Source organism: Macaca mulatta, chromosome 4 (assembly GCF_049350105.2).
Source record: "Macaca mulatta isolate MMU2019108-1 chromosome 4, T2T-MMU8v2.0, whole genome shotgun sequence".
NCBI lineage: Eukaryota > Metazoa > Chordata > Mammalia > Primates > Cercopithecidae > Macaca > Macaca mulatta.
This window is the reverse complement of record NC_133409.1, coordinates 125596691-125616305: the sequence shown is the minus strand read 5'-3', so window position 1 is coordinate 125616305 and position 19615 is coordinate 125596691. Positions and strand designations below refer to the sequence as shown.

Sequence of the window (19615 nt, the reverse complement as noted above, 5' to 3'; positions counted from 1 at the left end):
TTCACTGTGCAAGTGTGACCAAGTGCCTCATGGAGCACAGTCAAGCAATGTGAGCCACAGTCTCAAAAAACAGCTAAAAAACACAATAAATATGAGAGATCAAGCAGAATATTTTGCTCTGCAGTCTGGGAACCAAAGCAACCAGTGCTGGAACTCTCAAAGCATAAAAGGATGAATAAACCCAACTTTTCTGAATCTTCTTTATGTTTGTTGGCTCATTCTACAAAACACTCAACTGCTAGTTTCTCACGCCCCTAAGGAAGATACTAAGTGCAAAAGTATCTGCAGTTCTTGCCATTACTTTTAATGGCAATTTATTCACACACGTAATCATATGAATATATTAGCTGTTCTAAGATTGATTTTTATAGGAAGAAGGGGGTCTTATATCTCCATTTTCTCTCTTCCCACTATCAACTTGAATCAAGGCAACTATTATCTCTACTCTAGATTGTTACCACTAGTCTTCAATGTCAATACCAACAATGCGTTTTGAAACACAGTCGTGAAACACCTCGAATAATATTGGGCTTCTACCTTCTTCTGGTACTAAGCCTCCATGTTTGGATTAGTACCAGCCGACTAACTAGTCTCGCTGTACCAAATATTATTATATTCTCATTCTCAAAACGGTGTGTTCTTTACTCCGCAGGTATGGTAATCCAAATTCAAGCAATTCTCCTCTTCTCCTATATGATCAAATCATATTAATATCAAGCTATATGAACAATATGTTCCCTCTCTCCTATAGTAGTTTGTTCAATCTACTTCTGCCTTTGGAACAGTTTCCCCATACTCAACGTGGCCTGGCACTTATCAGGTGCTCAATAACTATCTACTGAATAAATGCAGAGCAGGAATAAAGGAAGTATTAAAGACAGAAAAAGTATGAAAGATCAGAAACACACTTAGAAAACAGTTTCCTGTTTTCATTTTGTATGAATGAGTTTTAACCCTGCCATGTAAACTTTGTCATTTCAGAAAATTAAAAGGTTTCCAATTAACCTCACTTTCCGATAATAGCAGAATACCCTTACCAATGCACAAAAGTGTCCAGTGGGGAACACAGGCCTAGAGACCACTCGGTGAGAACCTACGGTTGAGTAAGAAAACTAAGTTTCACCTGAATCACTTATCTAAAAAAATTTCATGAATTTGACATTGTATAGAGCTTCAAAATGTCTTTTCAATAAAAGAAAACAAGCCAACATATCTCATCTTATAGCATACTGATTTCATTCACAGCTTATTACTAAATGACCCACTTACTGCTAAATGAATTGCAACAACCTCACCCGTGTTAGTCAGCTGAATCTGTAAACGTGAAAGTCCTATGAGCAAAGTCAATGCCACCAGACAACTGGGCAACAGAAACACCCTATTTTTACAGATGCTGTCATGGTTATGGCATGCACTGAGTACACAAGAACTGTCAGCTCCAAAGTTGACTTGGATATTCCCCGAAAGCTTATTCACTTTTTAAAAAAGTATGTATCTTATTATTCCATACAAAGAAAATAATGCAATTTTTATTCTTAAACATTTTTAAATAACTACATAATTTACAGTGTTATCAAATTAACTATCTAAATAATTTATGTCAATAGTAGAAAAAGCAACATCTCTGAAGTTAAGAAAACAGAGATAGTTAAAGAAAGTTATATAATGAAAATTTAAAAAATCATGAGGATTCAAACTGAAGGAAAGCAGAGATATTTGGTGGATGCCCTCCTCTCACTACTGAACAAGCTGAGACTAAAAGAGGTGATGTCATTTGCCTAGGGTCTCACAGCATGCTGGTAGGAGACCTAGGATATGAACCCAGGTCTCCTAAATTCTGGCACAGAATTTATAAGAGAGGGGCATTTCTCCTTTGTGTTTAGAAAAGAAATCTATTCTTACAAGTCAGACTAATTTTTCTTCTGTTTCAGTAGCCACAGTCATCCAGTTTCCTCCCAGTGCACCTACTGCCAGGAAAATGGCTGCACATAGATAGGTCACGAAAGGGAATCCCCTGGGTTTGCCTCACTCCTAAAGGCAGACCCTTTTCACTGGAGCTTCTCAACTTCTATATTGGCAAAGGAGCTGATACACAGAACACTACACATTTTCAGAGGAAGATACAGTCCTGGATCTCTCAGATGAACTGGATGTCAGGGTCCATAAAAATTTTCCTCACTAGACCAGTTGTACCTCCTTAATCAACAGTCCCCACCCAATCCCCCCACCCCAGAGAGAAGACCAGATTTGCCTCTGGCATTATGTTCTCTTCCTCTCTGGTATCAGTTACTCTTAATAACACCTTTGAAGTGTATCTGCACTAGTGAAGTGTAAATAACCAAAATGAGCTTCAAGAATTGGTTCCAGACCTAACTAAACTAAAGAGCTTCTGCACAGCAAAAGAAACTGTCAACAGAGTAAACAGATGATCTAATTTTAAAATGGAAAAAAAAAAATTTGCAGACTATGAATCTGAAAAAGAACTAATATCCAGAATCTATAAGGACCTTAAACAAATCAACAAGGAAAAAACAAATGACACTTCTATTCATGTCCATTGCCCACGTTTTAATGATGTTGACACTTCTCAGAAGAAGTCATACAAACGGTCAAAAAACACATGAAAAAATGCTCAATATCACCGATCATTAAAGAGATGCAAATCAGAACCACAATGAGATACCATCTCACACCAGTCATAATGGTCATTATTAAAAAGTCAAGACTGGGTGGCTCATGCCTGTAATCCCAGCACTTAGGGAGACCAAGGCAGGTGGATCACCTGAGGTCAGGGGTTCGAGAACAACCTGGCAAACATGGTGAAACCTCATCTCTACTAAAAATACAAAAATTAGCCAGGCGTGGTGGATGCCTGTAATCCCAGCTACTCGGGACGCTGAGGTAGGAGAATCCCTTGAAGAGCAGAGATCACGCCACTGAACTCTAGCCTGGGCAACAGAGTGAGACTCCATATCAAAAAAGTAAAAATTAAAATTAAAAAAAAGTCAAAAGAATAATAGGATGTTGGTGTGGTTGCAGAGAAAAAGGGATGCTTATACACTGTTAGTGGAAATGCAAATTAGTTCAGTCCCTGTGGAATGCAGTTTGGATATTTCTCAAAGGACTAAAAGCAAAACTATCATTCAACCGAGCAGTCCCATTACTGGGTATATAACCAAAGGAAAATAAATCATTCTTCTAAAAAGACATCTGCACTCGTATGTTTATCACAGCACTAGTCACAATAGCAAAGACATGGGAATCAACTTAGGTGTCTGTCAACAATGGACTGGATAAAGAAAATGTGGTATATAGAGCCATACATAGAGTACTACACAGCCATCAAAAAAAAAGCAAAATCATGTCCTTTGCAAAAACATGGATGCAGCTGGAAGTCATTATACTAAGTGAATTAACACAGGAACAGAATACCAAAAACCACATGTTCTCACTTGTCAGTGACAGCTAAACACTGAGTATACACAGACACAGAGATGGGAATAACAAACACTGGGTATTCCAAAAGTGGGGATGGTAAGAGTGGGACAAGGGTTGAAAAACTACCTATCAAGTATTACATGACAGGATCATTGGAAGCTCCAACCTCAGGATTATGCAATATTTAACAAACCTGCACATGTACCCACTGAATCTTAAATATTTTTTTAAATGGTTCCTTCCAAGGGTATTTCCATTCCAACAAATTGACAGGGTTTTCATTGTTGTTGTTTTTTTATTTTTCTTTTAGTTTCATGCTACCTTGTCTAAGAAGGCTGACAAAGTTTTAAGCTAACTATGGAATTGGAAGAATACAGTCAGCACACTGTATGACACATAATAGATACTTAGTAAATATCTGCTAAAGAAATGAGAGGATGAATGGAGATGGGATCACAGAGGGAGGGGAAGATGGCAGCCTATTCTGGTTATACAGAATGTTCTGTGTCTGAAGGAGAGAAAGACATGTCCTGTTAAAAGTTTTGAAAACTTACAGAATTCTTTCTATTTACAGGATGGTCACAAAGTATTTCTCTTTTCTCCAGAAACAGAAGACAAAAAGATATATGTTACAAAGCACTTTACAGTCTCCTAAGTCTTTTTCACATATGTGACCTCATTTAATCCTCAAAACAAGAAACTACCCCAATTTTAAGGATGGGAATAATAAGACCTGCGTTGATGTAAGCCTTCTGACTCAACATCTTGTAAGTTCTCTTCCCCTGCTCTGCCAAGCTAAGTGATTCCCCATAACACTGCTGAGAGAGTTTTACCTATCCATGGACCACCTCCTACAGAAGCAGAAACTGACTTGTGGGACACACAGTGGATGTAGAAATGACAGTCAAGTGTTCTTCTGTGCGGAACACAAATCCCTATTGATTTAGAAACTCAGATACGAAAACACTAGCAAATGAAAATTCAATCCTTTCATATGTTTCTATTAAAATAAAAATAAGGATTATATTCTATTTCAGAGAGTGTAGATATTAGTAAGAATGAAAGCAGCAAGCCGGAGAAGGTGAAGCTCAGGATTCTTCTCCTACCTCATGAATTTCATTATTGCAAGAGTAAAAGCTTAACACTGGGAGGAAGATTGGTGCAAAGCTGTGGATGGCAGCAACTGGAATTCACTTCCTGTTCCCACTATTTTCTAGCCCTGTGACTTCTCTGGGCCTCAGTTTCTTCTTTTGTAAAACGAGTATAATAATAGAATCTTCTTGGTGTGAGAGACTAAGAGATACACACACACGGCTGAGAACAGTGCCTGCCCCACAGTGAATGGAGGCGTGTAAGAGGGTATTATATTTCTAAAACTCTTTTATTCACATCACTTGACACTATAGTCAAGCTAAAGCAAATTCCATATTGAATTTGTCAACACAGACAAATATTTCCAAGCCAAGATGTTTGTTTCCAAGGACAATTTCTTTAAAAATGTTTAAACTATTTTGGCAGAAACAAATGTAATCAACACATTTTTAGCATCTGCTTCCAAGTTAAAAAAAAAAAAAAAAAGTGTGAAAATGCTTCACAAAATATTTTTAACTGTAAAGATGGCACAAACATTTTTAAAACTTTAACTGGTACAAACTGCCTATATAAGGGAGGGGTGAAATAGAGAACAAAAGTAATTAATAAGTTGATAAAGTCCAAGTGCTAATGCTCTAAATTGATAACTACTTTGAACAAATTCTCATTTACTTATTTAAACAGGGGGAAAAAAATACCTTTTTTTGTAAAGCAAAGGATTCAAACTGTGTATGTCCTTCATTTAACTTAAAAGGCAGAGAAAGGCATCATAATGCTGATAGGGACCCAAATTCTATGCAATTATTCTAAAACTATATTTTCACAAACTGGTTATGAAATCTAAATGACTAGAAATAGTCAAGAGAAATCAATATGAATGTTCATGTTTAAAGAAAGAGATAAAATGGTTCAGCAAGAAATGAGTTAGTCAATTATAGAATGAATGACCTTCATCTTCAAGATCTGTGGAGCAAGGCTAAACACATTCAGATTTTACCCTGGTCCTTGAATTCCAATCATAAATTTTAAAGTCTAAACTTCTTAAAAGAGTTGGTGAAAGAAAAAAAAAATGAATAAATATATTTCAGGTAGGTTGAACGTAATTCCTCTCACATTCTGAGATGGTTCTTAATTTTTTTCAAAGTTTTTTAAATACAAAAGCCAATGTAATGAAAATATTCAACTCTTCATTATTCAGAGACTGACAATATATTGTGTACAACAGCCACACTCATTTCTTAACCTTCTCTCTTTGTTTTTTTACTTTAGGCCACTGCACTACTCATCAGCAATTCACCAAAGGATGGAAAGGAACAGAAATGCAGTTCAATTTTCATTACTTAATAGAGCCACCACATGTTTTGCTGAGAAGTTAAACTTATACTGATCATCATCCCAGGTGACTAATTCTCAAGTGACTAACTTTACAGCCATGGTCTCCTGTCATTTGTTATGAACAAACAATGAGATATAATGCACAAGGAAAAGAGTTACATTTTACTTATCTCAGGGTGCCTAGTTTGGGTTCAATACATAATAAATGTTTGATAAAGAAATAAAGGAAGAGAGGGAAAGAGAGAGCAGGAATAACACTGGACAAACAAAAAGGCATATACTTATGTACATGAATTCACAGAAATTTAAAACTGGAAAGATGTATGTAGGAAAAGGAGGGTAAATTGCATCAGGTAAGAGTTCAGCCTGGCAGACAATTTTGGGTCAGATCAAAGCTGTACCACTCATTGTTAAGTGAGTTGAGTAAGCTACTTAACTTTCCTAAGACTCAGTTTCCTCATCTGTAAAGATGGAGCTCATAACAGAACACTTCTGAGACTTGCTCTGAAGATTTATGTAGTTGTGGAGTACTTCGAATATAGCAGGACTCAACAAATAGCATTATTATTAGCAGTAGGATCATGATCTAGTCCAGTATGCTCCTTTTATAGAAAGTAAAACTGAGACTTAGAGAAATAAAGAAGACTGCCTAAGTCATGCAGCTCTCTGGTGGCAAAGCCTTACTAGAAGAACTTCTATTTTCTGCCTGCCAGGCCATAATCCACATTGCTTATCAGAAAACCTACATTAAGAAGAAAATGAGATGGTAAACGCTAAGCTAAGGTGATGCTGGTTCTCTAAATCTGGTGTGTTTTTAAAAACACATGAGCAGGTGCCTAAAACATATATAATACTGTCTCATGACAGAAGATATTTTGATTAAATTAAATCTCAAGCAAGGTGTTTTTCAATAAGCAATCTAGAGGATTCTTCTGCAGGGACCCTGGGGCCAGGCTTTAAGAAGTACTGCTGTAGAATAAGAAGAGTAAAAAGGTCCCTATCCAACATCCTGACCCTTAGAATCACCTACAGAGCACCCAACTGCAGGTGACATCCAGGTATCTATCTTTTTTGAAATATCTTCAGATGACTCTTACATGTATATGGTCAGATTAGAGAACCCACAGTCTATAGATGATGAAAACAACTATCTTTGCTAATATCAACTTAACAAAACTGGGAAGAGGTGGGATTTGTGAAACTAAAGAAAAAAGAATGTTTTCTGGAAAGAGCTCAAGGACAAAGGTAAGAAACCTTGTCACAAGGTACAAGGTGAGTCTTGGACAAACAGAAGATCCTTGAAAAAGGTACAAACACTGAGCTCATTACTCCTTGTCTCCCAAAACAATCTACCTTCTGCCACCTGTTTATAACATATCCTTCACAGATGACACTATTAACATCAATTCCTGCTCTAACTTTTTAGCAATCTCCCTTAAATTTCATTGACAGGCAAAACAAGTGGGATATCGTGCCATAATTTAACTCAGGTAATCTTATTTACCATATTGCCTTAAGGATTTATTTAACCTCTTTGAGTTTCCATTTTTTCATTCTGTATATGAGGCATAGTCTATTTTGCCTATTTCATACAGTTGTTGGGATGATCAAATGACATAATGTGTCTGAAACCATTTTTCCAATTCCAAAGCAGTATACAAATCTAAGATACTCCTTTTTTACCTACTTATCCTAATAAAGATATAACATGTTGATAACATTTATATGCAGCAGGAAGGGCTGGATGAGTGGCCTCCACAGAGTCCCTCGAGCCAAGAAGACCACTCTAGGTCAGCGTGTCATTGCAACAACTCAAAGGGGAGGTAGACTGAGAATGATGAATGTCACAGGACTAGGGGAGATCAAGTCAGGTTAAAATAAGTTCAAAAAATTGTACACTATTCTATTTAGAAGTTAACTCGAAAGTTGAGTCCAACCCTACATGCAACTCAGAGCAAAAACTGATCACATAGGGAAGCTATGAAAAAGAGCAAACAAAAGGAATGTTGGTTACTCGGCCATTTCCGGGATGAAATGCCAATGAAGCGGCTGGAAGCTCTCATTGGCTTCCAGCAATCTCACTAATTCTCCAATGAAAAATATAGAATCACATGCAAGATAAAGAGTTACGTGGAAGTTTCCAACCAAAGATAAAGAGACAGAGTCAAACAACTCCAAGGTAACAGGAAGAATGTCCTAAGAGGAATAGCTAAACTGTTGATTTTGACTCTTTGTGTGCCACAGAATAAACAAATAGTCTTTATCTGAACTACAGGGACATGAGACATCAAACCCTTCAGAAAAAATAATGACTACCCATCCAGCTTTGACCAAGATGATGTCAGGCTTTATATACATTGCATCACAGTTATTTCACAAATCTGATCGGTCAGTTTGTGACTTATTTCCACATATATTTTCCATTGAAGGAAAGGCTAATGTACCACTAAGGAAACAGATTATAAAAATTTCCATTAATGCAAAAATGTACAGCTTACTTGAAGCCAAATTATGCAAGAAAACAGTTGGAAAACATATGTGAAATTAAACCAACTGCTTATATTCATAAACATATAGTAGTCAAGTAGTTTTCTTTTGCACTGGCCATTATGCCAGAGCTACATAGATAATGACACAGACTGAATGTTTTCTTTTTAAAATGTAACCACTGTAAAATACAAACAGAACTGATGACATAATATTGGCAAGGTGTAGCAGAGTATATAAACAGGACACCTTCAGGAGAACTCAGCCACCAAGGTCAGTGATGATGGCGTACACTAAACCTCATAAAACCTCATTCTATCATTATGCAAATGATCTCTGCTCATTGATACAATGACCTTGCCAAGAATGATTAACATCACAAATACTCTTTATGTTCAGATGTTTTATTAAAAGATAAAGTTAGGAATAGCTTAAAGAAAAAGCCATCAACTCCTCAGTAGTAACATGTAGAGGTTATTTGGATAATACATTTCTTGAGCAATTAATAAATACCTATCTAATCATACTTTAAAGACAAGTAAAAACCCCAGATAAGTAACTTCTCTAAAGCTAAATATCAGTATTAGGAATAAAGATCTAAACTTCCTGGCAGTCTGTGTCATTTTCAAATTCCTATGGCTGCTACCCTAACAATTTCTGATTTTAGACTGGGGCTGGGGAATAACATAAAGGAAGAGAAAAGACGTGTCCTGACCCTCAAAACATAAGCACAGAATTGACAGCAATTATGTGAATGTTTCTGCACATGAAAATCAACAAAGAACCAGAATCTGGCTTTCCAAACTTATGAATCAGCAAGTCGGTATTGACTGATAATTTTACAGTATCCTATTATTTGTTACAAAGCTATTGTCTTCTCATGACTATTTTCTAATTGAACTTTTACCTACAGTCCAACTAAGTTTCCACAGGCTATTCCACAGGCAAAGTCAAGAATCATGAACTAGAAAAATTTGAAAGATATGCACTCTCTTACTGTAGTGCTTTTTAAAGTCTTCCACCAATAATGAAAATGTACAGGATTTTTAGACTAAAGTGGGATCAAAGAATGTGCACAGCACAAAAATAAAACCATAATAATCAAACCTGAGGCTACAAATAAAACGCAATGAAACTCTACGGCTTTTACATGCACTAATATGAAAATAACTTTATGAAAGACAAATTAGATGTGAGTCTGATGGAGCACCTGAAATACTTATTTACTTGAACTCAGACTCCACATTTCACTTACCTCATTTCCATCTGTGTCCTTAGAAACAGAGGACACACTAGTATAAAGGGAATGGCATCTCTTTTTTTTAAACTGAAAATGCTGTGTTGCATGAGGGCAAAATCTCTCAGTGTTTTGCTTTTCTTGTATACTGCTATAACCTTTTGATGGGTCTTCAGCAAACCCACTTTTTTCGAGAGATCTTTCTATACTCGAGGGAACAGAGCTTAAGCTGGCTGCCTTTCGAAAAGAAAAAACATCAGTTTTTTCCTGGAATGTTATTTCGCTTGTGTTGACATCATCTAAATGCTTCTTCCTCTTTGCGCAATATGGAGTGCTGTCTTTTTCTGAAATCCTTTCATCCAGCTCACTAACTTTTACTTCTGTTTCACTGTCTTCAGCAGGAGAAGTATTCACATGGTCAGACCAACTGCTTACAGCACTCGGCAGAAGTTTCTGTTTAACACTGTCAGCTACAACTTCTGTCTTCTTTTGCTGAATACCATCTCCCAGGGCAGAGTGTAGGGTAACAGATTCCTGCTGTACCAGTCCCCTGGATAAAGGAGCTGGCTGTTCTTTTGAAGGCTGACTGCTGCTCTTCTTCTTGTCTTCATTTTCATTGTTTGCCTTAACTGACTCTTTGTCACCTCCAGTTTTCTTGATTGGTTTTCTTCTGAAGTATTTTCTTCCAGGAGAGTATTTTTCAGGGTTCAAAGGAGTTTTGGCAGGATCTACATATTGTTCTTCCTTCTCAGCTCTTACACATCCACAGACATTCCCCATTTGATTTGTAGATCACAGCTCCACAATTTCACTCATTTCAAAATCCAGAGCTTACTTAGATCCTCTCCATTAAGTCTGAAAATTTCACTCTGACGTCTGTTCCACACAGACTTCATGACCATCCTCTTCAGTCTGAGGCCATTTTGCTTATGAGAAAGGCACACACAAGAAATGCTGTGGCATCCTGCCCAGCCGGTCCCTGTGTCTCATTAGACACTGTGGCTTATTTCTGGCCACCAATCCTCTTAGACAAACATTACTGTTCACTGTCAAATTACAACACTGATGAGCTCGCAAGGCAAACCCTTAGCTTCACTGTATGAGAAGATTATGACTGTTTTTAACTTTCAGTTTTCTGAAATGCAGATACACTAACGAAGTTTGCACTTAACCTTTGAAACTATCGGTGGTTCAACAAATGAGAGCAAACAGAAAGCAAATACCAGTCAGGAGAGATTTGGGAAAGTGCCCTTCAAATTTAGTTTCAAAGTGCCTTTCAAATTGAACTTCAGAGACTCTCTACCCTCTACCACATAATTTTTTTTTCTTAAGAAATACCAACTAATTTTGGTACTTGCACACAAAGAAACAAACCAAAAGCTCAAAAATCTCTGTAAATTATATTAAGACTCTTATTCAAAACAAGTCATAAAAAATAACAAGATGATTCAATAGCTAGCAGGAGAGATAAGTGGTAAATGCTTAGAATTCTCTAATAAAATTGTTTCTAAAAAATCAATCTTTTAAAATAGTTTATAATACTTTTCAAATAATATAAATTTCCAAGCCATCACTTCATCTAATTATTAGGACTTTAATGTGAGCAAATAGATAAATTATGTAATTTAAAGCATGAAACACTTAGCAAAAGGAAATATATGTGCATTCATATATATATATACATATATATATGCAGTTAAACTTTATATGTAACTTTTATAATTATACCCTAGTTAAATATTATACAGTTTTTATGAGGGACTTGCTGGAAAAATAATGAGTCAGCATGAAACTTGATTATCCAAGGTGTGCATATTTCTAACACTTAGTCATAGACATCGTTAAAAAAAAAAAAATAGAATGGCATGAAATGGATTTACACGTAAGCAGAAATCATTTCACTATTAAAAAAATTAGTAATTGCCTTTCACTAGGTGGTCTTTAGACTGATCAAAAGATGGAACTCATTATATTTTACTAAGTAAGAATATTCAATTAGTCAAGTTTGCAATGATACCGCAGATGTCTGTCAATAACAGATCCCGCATTGTAAAATTTTCCTTATTCATTTAAAAATATTCTCCAGTAGCAAAAACTGAATATCTCAGAAGATAAGCTGGTAAAAATAAGGTCTCAGATTTTTTTTTGTTTTTAACTTGATTTTCAATGTATTCAAAGGCAATGAGTGGTACCTTATTCAAGAGAATATAAATGTATAATCGCTGGTATTTGTACTAACATGATGGAAAGGCAACCAGTGATCTGCACTCCCCCAATCCTTCCCTCCATCTCCACTGATGAAGTTTAGATATTTGTCCCCTCCAAATCTCATGTTGAAAATGTGACTCCCAATGTTGGAGTTGGGCCTAGTAGGGGGTGTCTGGGTCATGGAAGCAGCTCCCTCATGAACGGCTTTGTGCCATCCCCACAGTAATGAGCTCTTACCCACTTAAGAGTTAGTTGTTTGAGGCCAGCAATAGTAGTTCATGCCTGTAATCCCAGCCCTTTGGGAGGCCGAGGCAGGTGGATTGCTTGAGGTCAGGAGTTCAAAACCAGCCTGGCCAACATGGTAAAACCCCGCCTCTAATAAAAATACAAAAATTAGCCAGACATGGTGATGCATGCCTGTAATCCCAGCTACTTGGGAGGCTGAGGCAGGAGAATCACTTGAACCCAGGAAGTGGAGGTTGCAGTGAGCCAAGATTGCACCACTGACTGCACTCCAGCCTGGGTGAGAGTGAGACTCCGTCTCAAAAAAAAAAAAAAAAAAAAGAGTTAGTTGTTTGAAAAAACCTGGTACCTCCTACCCCTCCTCCTCCTTCTCTCTCTCTCTCTCACCATGAGACAATCCTGCTTCACCCTTTTCTTCCACCAAGACTAAACAATTTCCTGAGACCTTATCAGAAGCAGATGCCAGGACCATATCTCTTGTACAGCCTGCAGAACCGTGATGATTCAAATAAAGCTTTTTACTGTTCTTTATAAACTACTCAGCCTCAGGTATGCCTTTACAGCAACACAAAATGAACTAATACACCTGCCAAACTCAGCAGCTGTCCATTTCTAGGCCATATACACTGCTACCTCTCCCAGAAATAGCCCAACTTAGTCTGCCTGGTTACTGGCATTCATCTTTCAAAACCTATCTCTAACATCTGTGAAAATGTCCCATGTTCTCTAAAACCATCCCGATCCCACTACGATGCTCCTTTCCCATACAATTCTATTTTCATTTATATCATCAATAATATTCATCACCTTATGTTATAGTTAATTTCATGTATACTCTCCCAATAAACAGAACAATATACTTCATTACCTTAGTATCTCTGGATCTAGCATGTGGTGGCTAATGATATATAGGATTACTGTAATGATAATGCTTACCTTCAGAAAGCCTGACTGAAAAATAGATTCCATTTATGATGCTACAACAAATATTGTTAAAATAAAACAAATTGGTCTTTTGAAATCGCTTCCATTATTTATGTAAAGTAGAGAGAAAAAGGCTGAGAGTCACTTTGAGTGAGGATGATTACCACTCTTACAAATCTTTGTATCTTGGCATAACAAAAAATAATTCTAATCTCAAGTTATGGTAGTACTAAAAAAAATTATTTCATTTAAATAAGAGAGAACACTTCCATTTAACCAAAACATAGATGCGTTCCATTCCAAATAGACCTTGGTCTAATTTAAAAATATTGGTGATAATTTGTTATATCATCTTATAATTGAAGCCCTAAAATACAATGGATTCTAGAACATTATGCCACAGGATATTAGAAGCAATTTTTTTTTTTTTTTTTTGAGACAGAGTTTTGCTCTTGTTGCCCAGACTGGAGTGCAATGGCGTGATCTCAGCTCGCTGCAACCTCTGCCTCCTGGGTTCAAGTGATTCTCCTGCCTCAGCCTCCTGAGTGGTTGGAATTACAGGCATGTGCCACGACGTCCGGCTAATTTTATATTTTTAATAGAGACTGGGTTTCTCCATGTTGGTCAGGCTGGTCTTGAACTCCCAACCTCAGGTGATTCGCCTGCCTCGGCCTCCCAGAGTGCTGGGATTATAGGTGTGAGCAACCGCGCCCGGCCTGCGAAACTTCTTTCGGTACTTCTGTGACTAGTCTTCCTCTCTCCTCCAAAGGCAGCTGAACCCAAAAGGGCTCTCTTAGTACACAATTCCTTTTTGAAGACTTTTGCTTTAAATTTTCTCAAACTCAGCCTCTAAATACATGCTTCTACCCCTCAATCCTTCTGCACATTTTGGCTTGTTATTTTCTAGTCTCTGCTCCCAGGAGTTTGGGTCTCCAAGGTCTTCTTTCTAGATGAAACTATTGACCTATACTCCACCTTAATTTTCTTGTGGTCTCTAGTGGCATTTCATACTGCTCACCATTCTTTCTACTTGAAATTCTCTTCCCTTGTTTTCGTCAGTACATTTTCCTATTATTTCATTCATCTCTCCAAATGCTTCTTTTCTCTTTCCTCAGCAGAATCTTCTCCTGCACCCATAACCATGGGCCTTCTCCAAATTTCTATCCTTAGTTCTCATCTCTTCTCCATTTGTGCTCTTCTTTTGGGTCCCCTGAAGATTCCCTCTTTATGATAAAAACAGTGATCACTTGTGTAGTGATAACTTCCCCAAGTTTATATCTGTACCTCTGGCTTCTCAGCTCCACTCATGTCTCCAACTGCTCAGTAGACAGATGCACAGGATATCCCACCATCCCATCAAGCCTGCCCAGAAGGTCATTGCTTTTCCCCTTAGCATCACCCCCATGTCTCTCAGTAGTCTACTGTTTCTTAATCTCTCAGGCTAAAAAGTTTTGTTATCTTTAATAAATCCCTTTCCTTCATCCTCTATGCCCTGTGTTCAAGTCCCTTTCTTTCTTCCTGCAAAGTGTGATCTCTTCTATTCAATTTTGCATCCCAACTGAGTCCTGACCTTTATCACTACCTCAGCTTCACAGCTTATCTCTCTTACTATGGACTCTGCTTATTTCTAGATATTTTACATAGAACTAATGGATGTTGTTTCCTAAAACACACTTTTTAAAATTTAGCAAAATTTAATTGAGCGAAAAGCAATTTGGGAATCAGGCAGCCTCCAAACCAGAATGGATTCAGAAAGACTCTAGCACAGGTCCTGTCATTGAAAAAGATTTATGGACAGAAAAAGGAAAGCGATGAACAGAAACACATTTTTTTTTAAGCTCAGAGTAGTAACATGACTTACCCACTGGCATCACAACAATAAGTAAAAGAGCCAAGAACGAAACTTAATTCTGCCTCCCTCCAAAGCCTGAATGCTTTCCATTGCCCCAGTGATCCTTGGTCTAACATTCAAAACTCAGACACAGCCTACCTCACCAGCTGGTGGTGAAGTGATTGATTCTCTCCAGTAGGTCTCTGACTTTCCCAGCTGGGGTTCTTGCAGTTTCAACCCTACTAAAAGCTCTAGGATCTGACCCACTTAGGGCTAATTAAATGATCCCCAACAAAGCCACTGAAGAACTCCATATGAAATCAGCTTTTTGGTTGGTTCTACTTAGACTTTACACAGTTCTGATAACAAGGTCTGGTTCTGTGCTTCATGCCAAATTATTGCATTCATTTAGGTTCAATATATTTGATCCCCTAAGGATAGAGTCCTCCAGTAATGGGATCCCTCAGTCCTTTGGGGTCCTAGCTTCCAGTTCTGGTTACTGGCTCTTCTTGACATTAACAGCCCAGCTAAGCGGACATCCACCTGTATTAGCTGCCCTGTAGTCTGGCTGGCTAACACCTTTTCCTTCAATTACCTGGATCTCCATGAATGTTCTTCTGCTGAAACTATTCAGTTGCCTGTTCAGGTCCTAGACCTACCTAGACTCTGCTTCCTGTAACTCTCCATACCTGTCAAATCTATCCTGTTCCAACGAGCCCCCCAGGTGCATTATTCTCCACCATTTGACTACATAACCTGTACTTCAGCCAGTTTAAAAAAAAAAAAAATTTTTTTTGAGATAGTGTCTTGCTCTCTGGCCCAGGCTGGAGTGCAGTGGCACAATCTCAGTTCACTGCAACCTCCACCTCCTGGGTTCAAGAGAGTCTCCCACCTCAGCCTCTCGAGTAGCTGGGACTACAGGCGCATGCCACCACACCTGGCTAATTGTTTGTAATTTTTAGTGGAGACGGGGTTTCACCATGTTAGCTAGGATGGTCTCGATCTCCTGACCTTGTGATCTGCCCGCCTCAGCCTCCCAAAGTGCTGGGATTACAGGTATGAGCCACCGTGCCCAGCCTTAAAAAAATTCTTACTCCTCACCAGATTTGTTTCAAAACCCCAGGTCCTTTTTGAAGCTGGCAAGGGATCTCTTCCTCCTTCAAGATCCAACTGTACAGTAATCAATCGGTAAGATGTACTGAGTGCCTACTGTGGGTCAGGCTCTGCGCTGTACACACAACATTTCTGGTTTTTTTTTATAATTTAAACTTTTATTTTAGATTCAGGGGGTACAAGTGCAGATTTATTACATAGGTATATTACATGATGTTGAGGTTTGGGGTCAGATGATCCCATCACCCAGACAGGGAGCACAGTGCAGAAGAGGTAGTTTCACAGCCCATGTCCTTTTTCCCCTCCTTCCCACCTCTAGTAGCAGAACAGTTCTTGAGCAGACCAGCAGTTAGTAAACTAAAGCAAGTTCTAAAGTTAGGAATCTCCTTAAATCAAATGAAGACTCTTTCTAATGTATCATTTCCCCAAAACTAAATCAAAATCGGTCCTCAATTGGCTCAGGTTTATTAGATAATAATTCAGTCAACAAATATGCATTTTCCTCAAATCTAAAGAGAGAAAGCACAGCTCTGCAAAAAACATGAAGACTTTTCTTCTACTTCACATCTCTTTATAATTATACTGCCATCTAGTGTCTATCAAAGGAGGAAATAGTTGACATAGCTAAGAGTCTGTATTAATAAAAAACATTCTAAATAAGGACTAATCATACACATTTAAGTATCTAAAACAGGTAATACTTTCCAATGAGCAAAAAATATGTGTCTCCAGTCAACAAAAAGAAATATGTCTTCCAATTCTGAGATTACAAACATTGTCTTTAAAACTATATTTAAGTTTATCAAGAACAGGAAACTAGTTGCCAGATTCACAAGCAGCATGTTGCTTAAAAGAACAATTCAAATATATTACTTAAAGAAAGAAGTTTGAAATTTATTTTTCTTCCATAGAACATGAATGTGTCATTCACCCTTCATATGAACCACCTGAAAACTAGCAATTAGAAGCTGAAATTAAGAAAATTTGGGCTTACCTGAAAGTGCAAAATTATTGTCCAGATTAATCCCAAAGTCAATTTGGGATTTCCATCTGTTATGTCATCATTTCTAATATTCACTAATTTCACCTGTTTTGTATGTGAAGAAAAGATAAAACCAACTGTTTATCAAACCTGAACCAGTTATCTTTACCTACATAAAAGCACTTCTAAATTATACGAAGAAAAAAATTGAATAATTTAAATACCAGTAGTCAACTAAATACTGTTTTACCCTTATTCTCAATCATTTTATATTACAAATTATATGATAACAACAAAGAAAGAGCAAGTATTATTGCATTCTTGTCTTCCACCGGCAGACATCCCCAACCCAACCCCCAAACCTATACAATAGGGACTGGGCTGCACAGCAGGAGGTAAGTGGGCCAGGAAGCATTACCACCTGAACTCTGCCTCCTGTCAGATCAGCCACAGCATTCGATTCCTATAGAGGTGCAAACCCTATTTGTGAACTGCGCATTTGAGGGATCTAGGTTGCGCACTCCTTACAAAAACCTAATGCCTGATGATTTGAGGTGAAACAGTTTCATGCTGAAACAACCCCCACTACCCCCACCACCCAGTTCATGGAAAAATAGTCTTCCATGAAACCAGTCCCTGTTGCCAAAAAGGTTGGGGACTGCTGTTCCAGAGCAAGTACTAAAAGCATTCACTTGTCAATACAAAAGTACAATTCCTCAAGTGAGAAGTCCTAAATACTTGAGATCTTAAAATTAGAAATAATTTTGTCTTTTAAAAATAAATTTTATTTTACTCTTACCATTAAGTATGAAACTATTCTAACAATTCTAACAACTTTCTCAAATTTCCATTATAAGGTTTTAAAATAACTAGCATTATCTTGCTCTCAATATGCCATAAATATATAAGTCACTGAGCATTTCGAAGGCTGTTCAAATATTTTAAAATAATATAATACTCAGACTTAAAGCTTATCAACTGTCAAACTGTGCATTCAGGTAAATAAATCCAATGATGATCCATTTACTTCCTGGACAAAATCATTTAATATCATGAATTTAAATACTAAGAATTATATACTATGATATTTAACATTTTACTTCTTGGACAAAATACTGCCAGAAAACATTTCAGAAGTATCCTTCTGGAATCTTCCACGAGAATGATGAACAATGAGCAAACATCAATATATTTAAGCACTGAGGATTTAGTAGTATTTAATAGGGAAAAGCATCTTAATGTTCATAATATTGACGAATAATAATGAAGAAATAATAAAAGCTAGTGTTTACCTCTCCCTCTCTCCCTTGCCTTTTTTTTTTTTTTTTTTTTTTTTTTTTTTTTGAGACAGGGCTCATTCTGTTACCCAGGCTGGAGTGCAATATTGCAATCATGGCTCACCACATCCTCAATTTCCTGGGCTCAAGTGATCCTCACGCCTCAGCCTCCCAAAGTGCTGAGATTACAGGCATGAGCCACCACACCCAATCTCTACCCTTTTTTCAAACTATTAAAAAAACAAAATTGTTGCTGTCCCCTCTGACTCTCACTGTCTTCAATAATTTTCAACTCTCCCACATTCTTTTTCTACCAATTGAAAAAATTACTAATATTTTGGCTTATGACACTATAATATGTAATGCCATCAAATCAAGATCATATCCAATATATTATTAATTCTTTTCCATGATTTCTCCTGACACCTCAAGCAAGTTGGGGGCTACTTTCAGAAATGCTGTTATATCTTTACTCATAAATTATCCAATATTATCTACTTATAAAAAACAAAATATTGCCTTATCACTACTAAGTATGAAAAATGCTTACACTTAATTAAAAGTATTATATAAAGTATTTTTATAAAAATTGACTATTTTTATATATCAAGTATAAAAAATAAAGTATTGCTTCCCCATAATTAAGAACTGTTCATAGGCATTCTTAACATTCTATTGCTACTAAAATGTCAGTAACTTCCTAGGCAAATGCAATCCAATTCAAACAGAAAGAAAATCAGTTGTTCTTATATAGATGGAAATGTAGTCACTTATAATTCCTCTGGGCTTATCCCTACTACTAACTTCTTTTCTTGGGAGCAAATGTTTAAAAACATTTTTAAATATTTGCTTCACCAAAGCACAAGATTACTGGTTATAATTCACAGGCAAATTTAACCTTGTCATTCCTTGACATGTTTCTACATAGATGTATTAGTAACATATGTTTATATGATTATAGTATTTTCAAAACATCATACCTGGCGTCTTTTCAAATAATCAAGTGCAATCTGTACATTCTGTAGTCTGTGAAAACGCATCCGACCTTTTTCTCTGGGCTAAGAACAGAAAAATGCAGGTGTAAAAAAGAGTTTCTGTTATCACAGACCATGCTAATTTAAATATGCTTTCTGTTCATCTTAATATATCAAAACAGTATTTACCGTTTAGGTAAGGCCATAAGATTTTCTAAGAAGTTTTTAATTTCTTTATATTGTCTGAGATTGAATGTAAACTCTTATGGATTTTTTTCTAAGTATGTTTTATTTAAACATATACTTTATGACAATTTTTTTATTTAAACAAAAGGAAAGAGAAAATGTCACAGAACATATAGATTTTTAATATTTGGTAATAAAACAATGCTAGCCTACAATTATTTAGCCATGGAGGCACAAAAATAATTAAATATCATTCATCATTTTACCTTCTTATTGAACACTATTAGC

General features: G+C 36.8%; 1 protein-coding gene across 25 annotated transcripts in view; it reads right to left on the bottom strand.

Moving 5' to 3' along the window:
- DST (dystonin) overlaps window positions 1-19615 on the bottom strand; it is a 488734-nt gene that overhangs the window by 216987 nt on the left and 252132 nt on the right. For 24 of the 25 annotated variants that reach the window (XM_015136594.3, XM_077999802.1, XM_015136600.3 and 21 more), the window contains 2 exons: window positions 19148-19225; window positions 16903-16995 (listed from right to left, as the gene is read on the bottom strand). In XM_015136594.3, coding sequence (XP_014992080.3) covers window positions 16903-16995; window positions 19148-19225 — 171 coding nt within the window. Of the gene's footprint in view, window positions 1-9607; window positions 10521-16902; window positions 16996-19147; window positions 19226-19615 lie in introns of those variants that run through there. The other variant, XM_015136603.3, reaches the window with a different exon arrangement.